Source organism: Callorhinus ursinus, unplaced genomic scaffold (assembly GCF_003265705.2).
Source record: "Callorhinus ursinus isolate GAN/ISIS: 27379988/994484 unplaced genomic scaffold, GSC_fseal_2.0 scaffold20, whole genome shotgun sequence".
Taxonomy (NCBI): Eukaryota; Metazoa; Chordata; class Mammalia; order Carnivora; family Otariidae; genus Callorhinus; species Callorhinus ursinus.
Genome location: NW_027397082.1, coordinates 1693102 through 1711598, shown reverse-complemented (window position 1 = coordinate 1711598; position 18497 = coordinate 1693102). Strand labels below are relative to the sequence as shown.

At 46.9% G+C, this 18497-nt stretch overlaps 1 protein-coding gene across 4 annotated transcripts in view; it reads left to right on the top strand.

Annotated features, from left to right (window-relative positions):
- Positions 1 to 18497, top strand: part of PLPP4 (phospholipid phosphatase 4) — a 155754-nt gene that overhangs the window by 82858 nt on the left and 54399 nt on the right. For 3 of the 4 annotated variants that reach the window (XM_073904536.1, XM_073904535.1, XM_073904537.1), the window contains 3 exons: positions 7255 to 7345; positions 12030 to 12093; positions 13787 to 13911. The exons of the other annotated variant lie outside the window; for it this stretch is intronic. In XM_073904536.1, the coding sequence (XP_073760637.1) occupies positions 7255 to 7345; positions 12030 to 12093; positions 13787 to 13911 (280 nt within the window). The remainder of the gene's footprint in view (positions 1 to 7254; positions 7346 to 12029; positions 12094 to 13786; positions 13912 to 18497) is intronic. 4 annotated transcript variants of the gene reach the window in all.

Here is an 18497-nt window from a genome sequence, read left to right as displayed (position 1 = left end):
CTCCTGCTATCTTCTTCTTCTTTTTTTTTCTTAACATATATTGCATTATTTGTTTAAGAGGTACAGATCTGTGATTGAACAGTCTTGCACAATTCACAGCGCTCACCATAGCACATACCCTCCCCAATGTCTATCACCCAGCCACCCCATCCCTCCCACCCCACCCCTACTCCAGCAACCCTCAGTTTGTTTCCTGAGATTAAGAATTCCTCATATCAATGAAGTCATATGATACATGTCTTTCTCTGATTGACTTATTTCGCTCAGCATAACACCTGCCCTCCAGTTCCATCCACGTCTTTGCAAATGGCAAGATCTCATTCCTTTTGATGGCTGCATAATATTCCATTGTGTATATATACCACATCTTCTTATCCATTCATCTGTCGATGGACATCTTGGCTCTTTCCACAGTTTGGCTATTGTGGACATTGCTGCTATAAACATTGGGGTGCAAATACCCCTTCAGATCCCTACGTTTGTATCTTTGGGGTAAATACCCAGTAGTGCAATTGCTGGATCGTATGGTATCTCTATTTTCAACTTTTTGAGGAACCTCCATACTCTTTTCCAGAGTGGTTGCACCAGCTTGCATTCCCACCAACAGTGTAGGAGGGTTCCCCTTTCTCCGCATCCCCGCCAACATCTGTCGTTTCCTGACTTGTTAATTTTAGCCATATTCAGAGAACATTTCCAGGAGCCTGCTGTGGGTAAGGAAAGCCATAGGAGCTTCAGGTGATGGGAAGTCAAATCAGGCCTGGGGGGGTGGATATCCTTAGGGGTCCTATAGACTCCTCGGGGAGATGGTACTCTAAAGAGAAACAGCATCTAGGAAGGGCTAGAGGCTCGGGTAAACTTGTAGGGAGATTCATCATCACCATCATCATCACCATCACCGTCACCATCACCCCTATCATCGCCACCACATTCATCACTATCACCGCCATCGTCATTATCATCACCATCATCATTATCATCTCCATCACCACCAACATCCTCACCATCATCATCATCCTCACCATCATCATCACCATCACCACCATCATCATTATCATCACCATCATCACCATCATCACCATCATCACCACCACCATCATCATCCTCACCATCACCACCATCATCATCACCATCACCGCCATCATCACCACCACCATCATCACCATCACCACTCTCATCATCATCATCATCATCATGGCAGTGACAACAACAACCAACATCTCTTGAATACAGGAATTGTGCTCGCCACTTCACAGTGGCATCTCAGATAATCCTTCTCACCATCTGTTGAGGTCAGCACTTTTGTAATCCCATAATTTCAATGGAGAAAATGAAACTGCAGTGAGATTTAGCAACTTGTCCGAGGTTATACAACCACCAGATCCTGCACCTGGAACTGAATGCCAGCTGCCAAGAGGGTGGACCCTCACAGACCCATCTGACTGTGATGTCTCGGTGGGGACTCAGGGAATGTGGAGAGGGGGTGAGTAGCGGATCACACACGGAAGAGCTGGTGTGTCAACGCACAGACATAGGAGAGCAGGGGCCATGGGCCCAGTGAACAGGAGTGTGTTGAGAGTATCTGTGTCTGAAGGGGGCAGAGGAAGGCAGGGATAGAAGCTGACTGCGGACAGCTCTAGGTTAGTTAGTTATTACTAACTAATAACAGTTACAAAGAACCTGCCTGAACCAAGCATGGTGCTGGGTGATGGAGTGCACAGCTGAACAAGGTACGGTTTCCTGTCTCATGGGGGACACAGATATGAACATGAACTGGATGGTCACAGACAAGCTCTTGAACAGGTGAACTCAGGTAATGAGTTGAAGGAATGATCGGTGTTCCCCAATTGCTCTGCTTGGCTTAAAAAAAACAAATCTTACCCAAGACCCGTCCTTTGTCCTGGCCACAACAAGTCCAGAAGATTTACTTCTGTAGAATATTATTGATATTGTGTTGATTCAATAGTAAGTTTTCCTATTTTAGTAGAGGATGCTTCTAAGGAAGACAGAAAGTCAATTTTGTGGGGAGGAGGGAAGGAAAAGAGACAAAGCTGGCCTCGTGATAGACAGTTTAATTTTTAGACTTTTTGGTAAAGTCTTAGACAGCTCTTTTCTCTGCAATGGGCTGTCATTGTTTACCCACAGCAGGGCCTTTTCAGCTGTCTGCACTGCTCATCCCGAGTTGTCTCTATAAGCACTTTTCAGCATACCTTTCTGTCAAATGCCAGAAATGAAGGCACTTTGCGCCCATTGTTTGTCTGATATGAATGAGCTCCAGTGACAAGTTCTTCCCTAGCTAACATCCTAACATCAGGGCGCTCTGGCTTGGACCCCTTTGCTTGTTAAAAGTTCCTGGTATACTTATGCCCCTCCCACTTCAGACACCCTAGTCCGACTTTGTCGTTTTCCAGAACCATCCTGGCAGCACTCTGCCTTGCATCAGCACCCTGGGTGACCCACCTTCCGGGTGCAGCAGCGGCTGGGGACTGACAGCACTTCCCATGTTGATTTCATTGGCCAATGCACAAGGCAGGTCCTTGGTGGAGATGTCAGTCATGTAGGGAATGGCAGGGAGCCCAGGCAAATGAGGCTTTTCCCTGTCCCTGACCTCCTCCCTGACTGCTCAGACCTAAGGGCATAGTGGGCTGGAACTTAAAACACTTTATTTCCAATGTCTGGTCTCAGGATCCTGGTTCTTCTTTACTGGGTGGGTCATTTGTTCAGTTTTTCCTGGGAAATAATGACATTGTAGCCAACAGCCAGCATTCACTGGATGCTAACTCTGTTGGACTCTCTGGGTGGGCAGGTTCCAGAGCGGACTGGCTGAGATCAACTTTCTAGCAATGTGGCTTGGCAGAGTCACCTCTCTCACTGCCTTAGTCTCCTTATCTATAAAAAGGGGCTTTGATAACATTTCCCTCTCCCTCCTACGGTGCTGAGAGCATCAAATGAGGTGATAGACTTACAGTGCTTTGCTTAGTGTTTGGAGCATAAGAGACATTCAGTAGCTGCTGGTGAACTCGAATCTTAGCAACGATATTTGTTATGGATGTTATTATACCCCATCTTATGGATGATGAAGCTGAGACTCAAAGGGGAAGAGATGGAGTGACTTGCTCATGGTCACAGAGCTGATAAGTGTCAGAACTGGAGCTTAAACCCGGTTTCCCTTAATCTGAGTCTGTTCCCTGCATTTCCCTTCTGCAGAGCACGGAGCATAGCATTGTGCAAAACCAGCCATGTACCAGATCCTGCCTGATGATTTATATATTATCTTGATATTTGGATTGTGTGGAATACAATTAATCAGTAGCTTACAAAATGTTCTTTAATGCAAGAATGACCTCAGCCTCAGTTTCTCCATCTGGAAAATGAGGCATTTGGGCTTCGGTGATCCCTGTGATTCAAGACTCCAGCCCAGGCAGCATGGCAGCCCAGGTTGTGGTGGGGGGGCGTCCTGGGCCCACCAGGTGCATGCCTTTGGGAATTCACTTATCGCCCTGAGTTCTAGTTTTGTGAGTTATGCAAGGAGGATAATGTTTCCCCCAACAGAGTAGTTAGAAGATTGGACAAATGTGAGGAACGCCCTTCACACATAGTAGGTGCTTAATCCATGACAGCTGCCACTGACATTTCTGTGACTTATTCATGCTCCTGGGTATGAGCCCCTTTACTTCCTCCTTCATCTCCAGAGGAGAGGCCTTTACCATGTTTTATTAATGCTTCTTACTTCTAAGGTGAGAACTGCTCTAACACCATGATTAAAAGCATAGAGCTTGATTTAAACAGTCTGGGTACAGATCTTCACTTTACCACTTACTAGCTGGGTGACTTTCAGCAGGTTGTTTAACCTCTCTGTGCCTTAGTTTCTCATCCATAGAGTAAGGGTGTCTAAGTGTGTTAATTTACCTCAAGTGCCTAGAACAGACCATGGCCCTTGCTAAGTTTTCAGAACATGTTAACCCTGCTTATCTAATTTGTGTATGCATACTGAGCAGCCCTGTTCTCATAACTAGTGGGTAAAGCTCAAACCTGAAGAGAGTTCAGTCTGTCCCCTGCATCCCACAACAGTGATGGGCTGGAACTCATTGTTCTGGTCTCAGGTCCCATTTAATAAGCACTAATGGGCTTGTTCCCAGGATTTTCAAAAAAATTTTTAAGCCATGGAAAAATGAACCTGAGGGAAAACAGTCCCGGGGACATTCTCCTGCCCCTTTTTGTCCTCCAGATCCACATCTGTTTGGAAGTAGAAGTAATCACTCCCCCCCAACCCGACCTCTCATGTCTCTGTGTCCATCTTGACCCCCGTGGTCTCGGGAGGCAGAAGAGCTGCCTCTAAAGGCTTGCGTGGGAATTGTGGGAGGGGTGTACACCAGGCGTGGTTCAGTCTGGTTTGCCAGGTGAAAGGGGGATTCATTTCTCTTTTACTCAGTTCCGAGGTGCTTTTGCCCAGAAGGAAGTTGTTTTCCTAATGTGTTGGCTTCTGGGGCTAATGTCTTAACTCCCATCTTCTTAGTTGGAAAATATTTGTAAAAAGGGGAGCACGTGATCAATGTAAATATGTCTCTCTGCTGATTTGAAGACTGTGCTGTCCAAGGATATGGCAGATATGTTTTCAGGAAGAAGAAAGGGGATTGGAGCCCAAATGTCGCTAGGAGGCGGGGAGGAGAGAAAGATGGCCACACAGTCATGTGCAGACATTTCTGTGGCCTTCTGAGTGGGTGCTTCATCTGATGCATTCCCTCATGTAAAGCTCATGAACTGGGGAGCCCTGGCCCTCCTGGGTGCCTGGCATTGGCCCAGGAAGCAGTTTGTCAGTGGTTCTAGAAAAGAGACCAACGTGCATCTACCTAGGAAAAACCTAGAATGGGTGAAATGCAGTGCATGCTGGTTGGGCTGTCAGAGTGAGGATCTGTTAGAAGCAGGGGAGCTGGGGCAGGGAGCAGTGCTCAGGGAGACCCCCTTGGCTATCAAGCCGTGAGCCTGGAGCCTCTGGGTAGCCCTAGTGCTTTCTCCAGCCCCTCCTCATGGGCCTGGAGATGTCAGTGTCCCCTGGTATCTCTGTCTCCTCTTGGTTGGTACACTCCTGCTCAGGATCTCCTGTAGGCAGTCTCTGAGGTAGGGAAAATCATATCTTTTCTGGGGTTTTATTCAATCTAACCTTAGAGTACGTCATCTGGGATTGTCTTGTAATGTTTTCTTCAGTTTTGCATTGTTCTCAGCTTTGACTGTCAGTGGGGTTATTGTGGTGCTGTTCACCGCTCAGTGAGCTGATTTCTCCTGTTGGGGAGTGTGTGGCCTGTTCTGCATGCCTGAAATGAGAGGAAACGAGGAGCTGGGGGCTTTTATGACCTTAACCATAACTTTGGATGTCAGCAAGCAAGGGCTTCAGTCATTCCTCTTTCAACACTGAATGTGGGAGTCAAAACTCTGACCGCGTGTTTCTCAGTCACCAGCATCAGTATCATTTGAGACACTTGTTTACAAAATGTAGATTCTAAGACACGTCCTGTGAGTATACTTGAGGGACTCAGCATTGTAACAAGCCCGACTGTTATTCCAGGGTGAGAGCCACCCAGGCACTCATGGGAACTTCCACAGATTTGCTGTAACTATTTACTCCACAAGTGAGTCTTGCCTTTTGCAGTCGCCTGTGGGGAAACCCTCTGCTCCAGTTCTGAATCTCCTCTCATACAGCTGCCCTTAGACTTGTTGTATTCTTGCGAATGCCCTCCATGGTGGTAGGACTTGCTCATTTGGTGTTTATTTATTTTTTTAAAGATTTTATTTATTTGAGAGAGAGAGAGAGAGCACAAGCAGAGGGAGAAGCAGGCTCCCCGCTGAGCAAGGAGCCCGATGTGGGGCTTGATCCCAGGACTCTGGGACCATGACCTGAGCCGAAGGCAGCCGCTTAACCGACTGAGCCATCCAGGCGTCCCTCATTGGGTGTTTAAACAGCTGATTGATTCAGGGCCACAGCTGATAAGGAGGCTCACCAAGCTGGTGACTACCATTGTGGTGGGAAAGAGACTGGCCAGTAAGGAGAGGGGTTTTCTCATGTCTCATGAACTGCCTCTAAGGACAGTTCCCAAAGAGAAGACCCCAAGATGTGCTCAGCTCTGGCAGCCTGGTTGTAGCAAGAATGTAGAACATCTCCAGTCATTTTGAAAGACTGTGTTCATTTTGGTGGTTTCTGTTTTTATAACAGAAAAGTGTCTTCCAGCGATGCCTTAGCCCGATTAGAAAGCCCCTTTCCACAAAATGGCGTTGTGTTAGAGTACAGGTGGAGGTTTCCTAAAGTGTGAGCAATAGTTACCATACCCCACCCTTCCCACCACTGTCTATTAGGCCAGTTGTGTGTCTGCAAGATATTTAGTCCCTTCCGATATTGTAATCCTGAGATGTTATAATCATAAGGAAGTAACTGAAATACTTTTTTCTTGGTTGCTGGAATGTCAGAAACAACTTACTAATTGTAGAATGCTGAATAAATGCTAGATATGGCAGGCAGAAAACCTGGTCTCTAAAGCCTGGCCTTGCTACTCACCAGCTTTATGTCATTGGGCAGATCACTTAGTCCCCAAGCCTGGCAAAGATAGTCACCGAGTCATCAGGAGGATTTCAGAGACGCCAGGACCTGCTGCTACCCAAACATAGGTCCTGCCTCATAGAGAGTTCTATAATGAGTGTTGCTTGCATCTGAATCCCACCAGCTTGATTCGTTAAACACTTACTGCACTTTTGTGTGCTTTGGGCCAGGGAAGGGGAGGGGAGGGAGGGAAAGAAGAGAGGTGGCAAGCAAAAGGATTAAACTCTGCTTAGCAGAGGAAATGAAATTCAGCAAAAGAACACCAAAGAGAATGGATCGATTGACTCTAAGCAAGTCCAACGTGCTCCCAGTCACCGGAGAGCTGGGGATGGGAGGCCAAGTGTTCTTTTACCCTTCCGCAGGGGAGAATGTGAGGGGGTTGCTGGCAGAGCTGAGTCATCACGATTATAGGTTATTCTTTTCTGTTTAAAAAGCCTCCAGCAATTACAAATCAATTATAACCCACACTGAGACCTCCAATTTTTTTTTTTTAAGTCTTCAGAGTCTCTAAGTATAGATATAAATCCTCTTTCTTTCTTTGAGGTCAGGAGTTCAGTAAGATCATTCAACTAGTGAGTCTAAATGAAACTAACTTGAACTAATTATCAGTCAGTTCTCTGATAGCAAACTGCTGTCCTCATAAGGGATTATTTGTTATTTTTTTCCAGGCAATTTCTTTCCTCACACCCCTGGCTGTTATTTGTGTGGTGAAAATTATCCGGCGAACAGACAAGACTGAAATTAAGGAAGCCTTCTTAGGTAGAGTATTCACAGTTCCTGCTCTAGGGGATGGGGCTGGACTTAATTAGATCAGTAGATTTTAAAAACCTCTGTTGCACCCAACTGATTTTTCTCTTGGTCAAATTAAGCTTGGGAGAAACAAGGAAAGGTAAACTTTCAACCCTAAGAAGAGCCAACACACAGATGGTGAGCATCTCACCTTCAGCCAGCAGCCTTGTCGCTGTCCTTTGTGCTGAATATGAATGTCCAAATACACGTCTGAGCTCTGTGCTGCTCAGGTACAGCTTCAGGGTAGCTCTTAGCCATGAGGCAAAGAGAATCCGAAACTGTCACCATTGACTGTCCAATCCCACATCTGTGGCTAGTAAGCCAATATTACGGGCAATTCAGAAATCCGCCATAGGCTTCTTGACTAATCACCATTGGCTAGAGGCACAAAGATCAAAAGCAGATGTAAAATATAATAGAAAATGGAAATAAACTCCATAACTCACTCTGGCGGAGGGGGCGGGGGGGGAGGATTTTGGCGGTTAAGCAACCGTTACTGTATAAAGAATGCCACAATCTTTGCCGTTGATTATAGCACCATTGTTATAAATTCTCCCCAAGCTAAGCCATTAGCTGCATGTGACATGAGTTTGACATTTTTAAGACTAAATCCGTTTTTATGATCTTCATATTAGTTAAATAACTGAGTAAATGACAGTATTAAGAGAAAGCAAAGCTAATTGGCTTGCTTCATAACCAAAATAAACTACCCAATAGTCAGGTTTTCAGCTTTTTGATCATTAGGAGAACTGAATTATGTTTATTTTTTGACACCTCAATAAAAACCATCCAAACCCTCACACAAACCACTTTTGGTATTTTGTATGGACTTACCATTCATTCAGTTAGATTATCATATCTGGAAAGATGAGATTTCCCACCTTCAAGGGTATGTTTGTAAATTATTGGGCTTGGAGGAAATGAAATGTAGCAAAATATGGTCTTCTCTTCTCTTGGTGCAGGAGTGAGGGTAAGGTCAACATCTGGGGTATGCAGAGCAGCGAAGGGGGCTTTGTGCTCTGAAGCAGGACGGGGAACATTTCTTACATAACCAGGCTTTGGTTGGTCTCTAATTAAACAGAACAGAATCTCTCTCCAATTAGCTCATATAAATTAGGGGTTTAGTTACAGGGCTGTATCAGCAATCTCACAAATATCCAAGAATAGGGGGAGAAAGGACAGAGGAGCATCATGGGGGCTGGAATTGGGAACCGGGCCATCGGGGGTGGAGATACACTCCTCTCCGTAATGTGCCTTCCCTCTTCCCCTCACACATCCTGCCTAATCCTCCAGTGTGGCCGTTATTTCTGCTGCCTCATACCTTTGGTTTCTATGAGGCTTGGGCTTGCAGTGGTAGGCGCTCCTGTCCCACACCTGTAGGGCCATCAGCTCCAGTGCCCACCTCCAAGTTGCTCAGCATCTTGTGGACCAGACTTCCCAGGCAGACCCTCTGGCTCGACTCATTTTCACACCCGGACACAAAAGTCATGAGTCTCTGGTCAGCCTGTAGGTGCCCAGCCTTGGGTCAGGTACGTACCCAGGCTACTTATCTGTGGCTTGGGGATTTGGCGATCACATGGTCTCAGTCCCCTTAGCTGAAGTGGCAGAAAGGTCCAGTTTTCCAAGGAGAGCATAGGTGCCCTCCCCATGTAGCTTGAGCAGCCAGGGCAGTGTTGGGCTAAATATCCCTGTGGTCCCTGAAACGTCCTGCTGGCAGCCCTCTCAGCTGACCTGGAAATCCCTTTGCCTCTCTTTTTATTCTAGTTGCTCCCCTGGCACAGAGTCCCTAGCTGATATGAGTGTGGGTAAGAGCTGTCTCTCATGGTTATGGTTATAATTTACTGCCAGCTTTTGGAGTTGTGTGTTGTTGTGGCAGTAAGTTACTTCTCTAGACCTTTTCATTTTCTGCTAAGTCTCCCTTGGAGTGACATTTCAAAATTGCACACCATACCCTGCCTTCTATATGTTAACAGAGAAGGTGGAGTTATTGGATGTTCTGTTTGCCTAAATAGATGAGAGCCTGCCCGGGGAAGCCTCCTGTTGTACACAGCTTTTTTGTTTTTGTTTATTTTTTAAATCACTTCTTTTAGGAAGCCTTGGAAGTAGGGGGTGGGGGACTGATCTTTAAAAACCAAGGACAGAAAACCAGGTGTAGCATTTCCAATGTTATCTGGAGTTCAGGACTTTCTCAGAGGGGTTTAGTGCTCAGGTCCCTTCTTTAGCAGACCTGAAACCCCAAGACCTCCTCTTATCTGCATGTCCACAGTGGCCACCTTCGCACATCTGCTGTGGAACAAGACAGGTGAGGTTTGCCCCTATGCAGCATCTAGCTTTTAGGGGTTTCGGCTGCAGAACAGCCAGTTGGTCTAATAGAGTCCCTTGTTGTGGAACTACTGCAGCGCCGAATTCTCAACAACCAAAGTAACAACAAAAGCCCTCTACACCTCTGGGATGCAGATGAGCAGTAGTGTTCTCAGTAGAGGCCACTTGCGGGCTAACTCACAGGACACATTACTTTGAATTTCTTTGTTGGACACAGTCTGGTTTGTCATTTTGTCCATTCTCTGAAAGCCGCAGTGCTCTGGGATGTTGTAAACACAGCTCTTACGAAACAGACCCGCTGGGTTATTGTTAATCAACAAGCATTCCTGATTGGGGCCATTCATTTCCTGCTCAGCCAGCCTTTCATGCCTCTGATCTGGGCGCAGCCTACCCTCTGGTGTTGGTGAGAGGCTCCCACAGTGGTCCCTAGGGGCTATACTATTCAGAGGAAAATAATCAGTTCGGTTTACTTTCACCCTAAATATCGTCACTCCAGAGCCCCACTGTTTTCTGTCTCCTTCAGGCTTTTGGATCAGAGAGTGAAGTTGCCAGCTATTGGCAGTTACATCGCATCCACACATTTTCTAGCTCAGCTCCTTGAAACTTTTCAAAGAACTGCTCTTGGCTACAATAAAGCCAAGCCGGTGCTGAGGCTGGGGTCGTGTCTGGTGTTCTGGATTGATGTAGCGGTCTGTGAAGTTCCCCAAGGGCATTGGGAGATCTGCTGGTGATGCTTGTTCCCAGAGACTGCCTCTGTGCTAAGGCCATGCTAGGACCAGGATCAGAAGGAGGCTGGCCCAGCTGGGAAAACACAGTTGTGTTCCCAGGAAAAGACCCCAGTACCCCAGGCCCGAAGGCTGATCTCACAGCCTGTTAATTGTCTTGGCTCTGGGGAGAATACAGCAGTGAAGATAGCCCAGGGCATTTTCTCCTCTTCTCTACAAAGGAGACCTCTCAGTGGTGCTCTGAGCTGGCAAGAGAGAAGGGAAGCCAGCATTTCAGAAGGAAGGGTCTGTGCGTGCAGAATGGAATCAGAAGAATCCTAAGATCTCTCTGAATTCCTACACAATTTATCCATCCAGTTGGCTGCTTGGTGTGTTAATGCTCCGACTCCTGCTCCGCTCTGTCCCCCCCCCGGGGCCCATCCGTCCTCTTGCCTCGCTCAGATACGGCCCTCTGTGGCCCATCTCCAGCTTAGGTGATTAGTTTCCCTTTGACAAAGGTATTCATTTGAACTGGTCCTTCCCATTCTGTCTGCTTCGCATGACTTGTTAAAAGCAGATCGGTTTTGTATCAGTCTCTGGCCCGTGCCCTTGGTGACTGTGTTGGCCATTGTGGTCTACTTTCTGCTCAGAGAACACATTTGTCTCCCTTGATGACCATGCATTGCTCTAGGCAGCTCCTTCCCGGAAATGTCCCTCCACCGCTATTTCCTTACATAAATCTCAGCTACTATTGAACAGTTAATGGTTGCCAAAGGGAAAGGGTAGCTCACGTGCTTTGTCAGTCAACAAAACGTTGGAGCGGGGCATCAATAGGTTTTTATTGCTTATGCAAGGCATTTGACCTTCCATCACATTGACTCGGCTTTTGTGCAGTCTTGATAAACATAGGAGAGACCTGTGAGGTACCCTTTGAATGATCTGTACTTTATCCACTAAAGTCCTTCCAAGCTGCTTAGAGAAAGTCCCCATGCTGTATATTTGTAAATAATGTATTCCAGAAGTTCCTACTGCCTCAGGTGGCAAAAAGCACACCCCCAGGCAAACCTTCTCAAAACCCAGGGAGGTGCTGGGACTGCTTACCTTCTCAGAAAGTGATTTGTTTGATAACAAATGGAGTTTGTCAGCAGGTGATGGGTCAACACAGAGATAATCACCCAGTGGGAATGTCCTACTCTGAAGAAGGATTCCGAGAGCTGCTCAGATTAGAATTATGTTTGAGAACGTTGCCAGAAACAGATAAAAAAGTTATGTTTCTTGCTACCAGTAAAAGAGTCTCTATATGCTATAGTATTAAATCTGTTCATATCAGGCCAAAACATAATGGATGGGTTCCTTTCCAATATTAAAAATTTTAGTCAAGGAGGAGAGAAAAATTTCATGTCATAGGAGCTTGGGATTTTATGAGCCACTCTGCAAAGTCTTGCCTTAATTAATTATATTTTACTCTAGCCACTCAGACTTCCCTCTGTCTTTTAAACTATTGACTCATATGTCTATGGTCATAATCGAATAGTATGATGATGTAACAGTGACGAGGATGATGATAATGATGACTGTGGTTTGGGAGCCAGCTGGTTATTTTTCTGTCTGTTGGTTTTGTTTTGTAGCGGTGTCCTTGGCTCTTGCTCTGAATGGCGTCTGCACAAACACTATTAAGTTAATAGTGGGAAGGTAAGTTCCAGAAAGAAACAAATGGTGACTTAGACTCTCAAGGTCATCTGTGGATTGGCATTTGAGCTTTGGCTTATGGCATATTTCTGTTGCCCCCCTGGGACACAGTTTCTGTTCTCCATTTATCTTGCCTTCTCCCTCAACTGCTCCAGAAGTGAGCTAGTTTCCATATAGAGATGAACAGTCAAAAGACCTGGATTTGAGGCCTGACTTTGGCTGTTGGCCTTGGACAGGTTAGCTCCCCTCTCAGAAGCTCGGCATTTACTGATTATCTACCTGGTGGAGGGTGCTGGCCAGGCACCCAGGGGGCAGAAGGTGGATACAAATTGGGCAGCACATGATGTGGCGCGGTGGTGTTCTCTCAACTTTCTGCGTTAAGAGTTGCTGTGGGGCCCCGGTAAAATGCTGGTTCCCAGGCCTTGTCTGCTCTGAGGTTCTGGTTCAGTAGGTGAATAACCACACTTGGAGAAACACGAGCCAAGTAGAGGGGAGAGAGTACACCAGAAGTGTACTCTGGTATCAATTGTATTCTGGTATCAGTCAGTATCAATTATTGATACTGATTATTAATTTCTTACAGATATTGACAGATTATTATTGGGCCTAGATCCCAGAGCTGGAAAGACCAGGGTGTCAGTGTGACCCAGTATGTGCAGAAAAGGGGCCCTGTGTTTATAGCACTAGCAAAGCCTTGCCCATGGCTGGCCTTCAGTAAATATTAGTTGAATTAATGGGAAGGGATTGTCCATCACCTCTCTGTGTGAGAATCCTCACCAGAGGGAGGCAGAAAAACACGGGGTGAAGTGTGTCGGTGCAGGAATCCAATCACTGGGGTTTAGGCTTGCCTTTGCCACTTATTGGTGGGATGTGACCTTGGGCAGGAGTGTAATCTTTCTAAACCTTCATTTTTGCACCTGTCAAAGGAAGGAAATCCTGGGGTTGGCATAAGAATCATATGATCCAATGCACATGCAGCGCTTGGCACTATGTGAGGTACCCAGTAAGGGCTCCATAAGTGCCAGTGTGGCCCGCAGCCTGGGGCCAGCTTCCACCCATGTCCCGTGAGGTCTGTCTCCCCAGACCCAGGCCAGGGAGGCCAGCCTGGATGGCCGTGCACTCTGCATCATGGAGCTGAGCTGTTGGGTCCTCTCTCTCAGTGAGGTTAGGTGAGACCTGCTATTCGAGGAGGGACGATTGACCATCCAAATTCAAGATGTAGGGACATGAGGAGCCTGGAGTCTGGGGTTCTGGAAGCAGCCTCTGAGTGGGAGCTGTCGATGGAGGCAGGAACTACTTCTACTCTCCCTGCGCTGTGCTTAGATGCCTCCTATCAGTCCTCCCATCCAGCCCTCACGACCTCCCCTTTGGGTGGGTATTCATGTCCCCTCTTACAGATGTGGAAGCTGAGGCTAGGGGAGGCTGTGTCACCTTCCCAAGGTTAGAAAATTAATAAATGGCAGAGTGGGAGTTCCAACTCAGAGCTTTCTGACCCCAAAACCTGAGCTTTCCCCAAGACCACCATGTCTGGAGTGGTCCCCAGGACCTGGGGACCCCAGGTCCCCAGTGGTACCCAGCACCGGTATTGATGGCAGGAGAAGGAGCTCGGGGCAGCAGGGAACGGTGGGGGGTCAGCTGGGGATTCCTCTGTGATGGCAGCATTTTATATTGAAAATGTCCATGGTGTCTTTTGTAGACCTCGCCCCGATTTCTTTTACCGCTGCTTTCCAGATGGAGTGATGAACTCAGAAATGCACTGCACGGGGGACCCAGATCTGGTGTCTGAGGGCCGCAAAAGCTTCCCCAGCATCCATTCCTCCTGTAAGTTCGGTGGCTGGGACTCTCTTTAATTCCCGGTCATGTTTCCTTACCACTTTTGTTGGGAGTTCCAGTGGAGAGGAAAGTACTGGGACATGAATGTTGAGCACAGTTCACTCTTCTTCCCTGTAGGCTTAGAAACAAGAATTCGACAGTAAGTAATAAACCTGCAGACGAGGCTCTAGAGTTTACAAGACATTGTACATGTTGCTTCTCTGAGCTCAGCGGAGCGTGACATGTGACACTTTACCCTTTGGCAGTATGATTCAGGAGCTTAACAGTGCAAGGGAATTTACCATGTTCCCTGGGACCTTGCTTTTCAGCTCTTGTGTTCTCGCCAGTTCATTCCTTCAGTGATGGTATCGTGTGTGTGTACCAGTACAGAGCATATATATGCACGTACATACACACACACACACACACACACACACACACACACACACATACGCACATGCCTCAGTATATAGTCTGGTTATAGATATGCAGGCTGGGACCAGCCTCAAAGCCAATACTAAATAATATGAATCAGGTGCAGGGTGGTGTAGTGGAGAGAACACAGGTCTTTGTAGTGACACACCCTGGCTCTGCCAGGGCTTAGCTCTGTGACTTACCTACTCTTGCCTCAGCACCTGCTCTGTACAGTGGGAACGATGCTGCCTCCATTCCTGGTTGGAGGTGAGGGTTAAAATAAGTGATGATGGTCGCTGACATTTGGAACAACTGCCATGACAGCATATGTAGGGCATTATCTCATTTAATCCACTCAATGTATATGTGAAGTACTTAATATGGTGCTTTAAATCCATAGTACTTGTCCATATTATTGTCTGTAACCAGAGCTGAGGTTCCAGAGTATTCTGGTTCGTTCTGTCAATGTTTACTGAATGACCGAGGTGCCAGGCACAGTGCTAGGTGTTGGGGACACAGAGGTAGCTAAGACACAGCTTGTGTCCTGGGGACTCTCGAGGCAGTGGGACACTGTATATTTAGGTTGGTGACACTGGGATCATTGGAAAACTGTAGCCACAGGCGGCCATTTGGGAGAGGCCGTTCTTGTGACCCAAAGTCCTTGATTTCTCACAGGTGTGACATTATCAGCCGTTGGCAGGCCTGTTACTTTGATCTTTGCTGTTTTTTCTAAGTATGTAAGACATTCCCTGATAGCGGCTGGATCAAGGTCTCTGGATGCCTTTTCCTGCAGTGTTTGTTGAATATTTTGCTCAGAGCCCTTAGAGACTGGAGCCCTCGCAACAAGATATTGGGGTGCCAGGTGCTCTATGTCAATTACTGTTAATCTGTACGATGGCCTCGCCAGGTCAGGTTGTCCCCATTTTACACGTAAGGACAGTGAAGCTCAGACAGACTCCGTAACTTGTTCAAGGACACTTAGTTGACCTTCATACCAGCCTCTAACTCGATAGCGTCTCAGGGCTTACCGTGATGAAATACAATGAAGTAGCCCATGTTCATTTAAATAAATAACTCATATTCTTGTCTGGTTTGTTGGAGACTATAGGGGGTTGAATAACGTTCCCCCAAAAGATATGTCCGAGTCCTAGCCCACGGAACCTGTGAACGTGACCTTATTTGGAGAATTGTCTTTGCAGATGTAATTGAATTAAGGATCTCAAGATGAGATTATCTCGGGTTTACAGATGTCCCGGTTAGAGAAAGACATAGGAATATTTGAGATGCAGAGAACAGGTGAGAAAACCACGTGAAGAAGGGGTGGAGATCGGAGTGGTGCAGCCACAAGCCAAGGAACCTGGGGCCACCACATGCTGGAAGGGGCAAGGAAGGATCCTCTGCTGGAGCCTTCAAAGGGCGCATGACCCTGCCCACACGTTGATTTCAGTCTTCTGGGTTCCTGAATGCGAGGGACTACATTGCCGTTGTTCTCACCAGGCTGGTGGTCATTTGTTACAGCTGCCCTGGGAAAAGGATATAGAGGCTTAGACCGAACACTTACCAGCGAGCGGAAAGCCTTTGGCTTTAGAGGCTTGAGGGAGTTGAGAGAAAATGCTTACTTGAGTGTGCTTTGTCAGAATGCCCACTGAGGTTCACATGGCAAGGGGCCAGGCACTGCGGGAAGGTGGAGGGCCCAGGGTTCTCCGAGGCCACTTGAGGCAGGATATGCATTTCGAATCACATCCCCTCTGGGTGTGTTTGTGCTCTCTGAAGTTTCATTTTAAGGAGGAGTCGCAGGTGCCTGCTGGAGGAATGCCTGCTCTCCTGAGCTCCGTTTCATGGTCTGGCATTCCTGTGCTGACACTGTTGAGAGGTCCCCGAAATAGCATGTACCGGGGGTTGGCTCCCATCTGCTCTCCAGCTCTGTCCTTGTAGGGTCCCTCAAGTTCTCTCTTGTTTAGGGCATGTTCTGTCCTCCCAAAGACTCAGTGCCAAGCTTGAAGGGGCTTCCAAAGCTCAAAGCAGAAAGAAGTGAAACCCTGCCCCCTGGCTTTTGGGTGGTTGACTGAGGCCTGCCAGCACAATTTCGTATCCAGTGTTGCATTTGACATTGGACAGGAAATAGCTGTCGTGTGAATAACTCAGCCCAGAAGACTGCCGGTCCTAGAGAGTAGAGGCCAAGACCCACAGAAGTGTTTCTTTGAGAAGCACACCTTCCCTGTCAGATGCATTTTCTGACAGGGCTGCCCACCAGCTGCCCTGTCAAGTGCATGGCTGATGTCCCATCTGTGCCAGACCAGCTTTTTGACAGAGGCTATGACTATCTTTTGCTTAAGACACTGCTTAAAATATGGGGCGCCTGGGTGGCTCAGCCAGTTAAGCAGCTGCCTTTGGCTCAGGTCATGATCCCAGGGTCCTGGGATCAAGTCCTGCATCAGGCTCCCTGCTCGGCGGGAAGCCTGCTTCTCCCTCTGCCTGCCACTTCCCCTGCTTGTGCTCTCTCTCGCTCTGACCAATAAATAAATAAAATACTTAAAAAAGAAAAAAAGACACTGCTTAAAAAGTTACGGATTTTTACTACTTGGCAGACACGGGATCCTACCCAGCCTCTAGGCTTTGATGATAGTATTTTTATCTGTTCTCTTTCTTTGTTGTGACAGGTCAGTGACTGCCTTACAAGGAGCTGCCACAGCCACTTAGAAAAACCATCAGTGCTGTTCTTTGGATTCCTTATTGTGGCTAACCGGAAGTGGTTGGCATGACTCTTGGAGGAGGTGCTGGACCTCGGAGGGATGAGCTTAGTGGACCCCCAGTGTGATACACACACTCCTTCTCCCTTTGTAGGTTGCACGGGAGTGAGTGCACACAGGCATTCTGGGCCACGGGATCTCCTAAGACGAATTCCTCATGCTAGATAATCACAGCTTTGCTTCAGCTCTGTTTATAGATAATCGGTGACTGGAAGGTAGTTGATGTCCACATACCATACCATCCTGCAGAACAGTTGATTTTCTTTGAACCTAAGAAAAAACATTGGTTTCTTTTGGAGACAAAAGGTCTTGTGCTTAGTTGACCATAAGCCGTCAAACAGTACTCTGCTAAAGTGCTCACGTGGCATCCAGCCCTCAAAAGACATGTCCCACAGTAGCCATCTTGTGGGACTTGCTCCATAAGGCAGCCCAAGCCTCTCTTGTGGGAAAAAACAGAGTCACACTTTCAAAGAGCAAGTGGTTTCCTCTTGGAAATTTGGGATTTATTTTTTTTTATTTTAAATATTTATTTATCCATTTATTTTAGAGAGAGAGAGCACATGCATGCATGCTAGTGGGGAGAAGTGCAGATGGAAAGGGAGAGAGAGAATCCACAAGCAGACTCCCTGCTGAGTATGGAGCACAACGCTGGGCTCAATCCCATGACGCTGAGATCATGATCTGAGCTGAAACCAAGAGTCGGCAGCCTAACCCACTGAGCCTGGTGCCCCCGGAAACTTGGGATTTAAAGCAGAGAAAGGCAATATAGCTTTAAAGCAGGGATATTCCAAAAAGGGAATTGTTTTTCATTGCAGTCTTGGCTTTTGATTGGATATTGTTTCACATTCCAGAAAGAGGATAGCTTTCAGAGAGAAAAACAGAAAAAAACAAATTATTAATGCCAAGTCAAGCTATTAAGAAACTTCTTTCTTGTGAAAATGGCGAGGATGCATAAAGTGATATTGTTGTTCATGGATCAGCAAACAACCCATGGGCCAAATCCGGTGCCTGCTTGTTTTTGTAAATAAAGTTTCGTTGGAACAGTGAGATGCCCATTTGTTTATGTATTGTCTGTGGAGGCTTTCACGTTCTAATGGCAGAATTGTGTAGTGCAAGGGAGACATGGTCCACAAAACTGGAAACATGTTGCTTATGCTCAAACAAATAGTATTGAAAAGCATTACCATGGTGTTTGGGGCTGGGGGCGGGATAAATATGCAGAGCACAGAAGATTTTTAGGGCAGTGAAACTACTCTGTATGATACCAGAATGGTGGATACATGTCATTATATATTTGTCGAAAGCCATAGAATACACAGCGGTAAGAGTAAACTATGGGCTTTGGGAGATGATGATGTGTCAGTGTAGGTTCATCAGTCGCAACAGATGATGGGGGTTGTTGATAATGAGGGAGGCTCTGCACATGTGTGG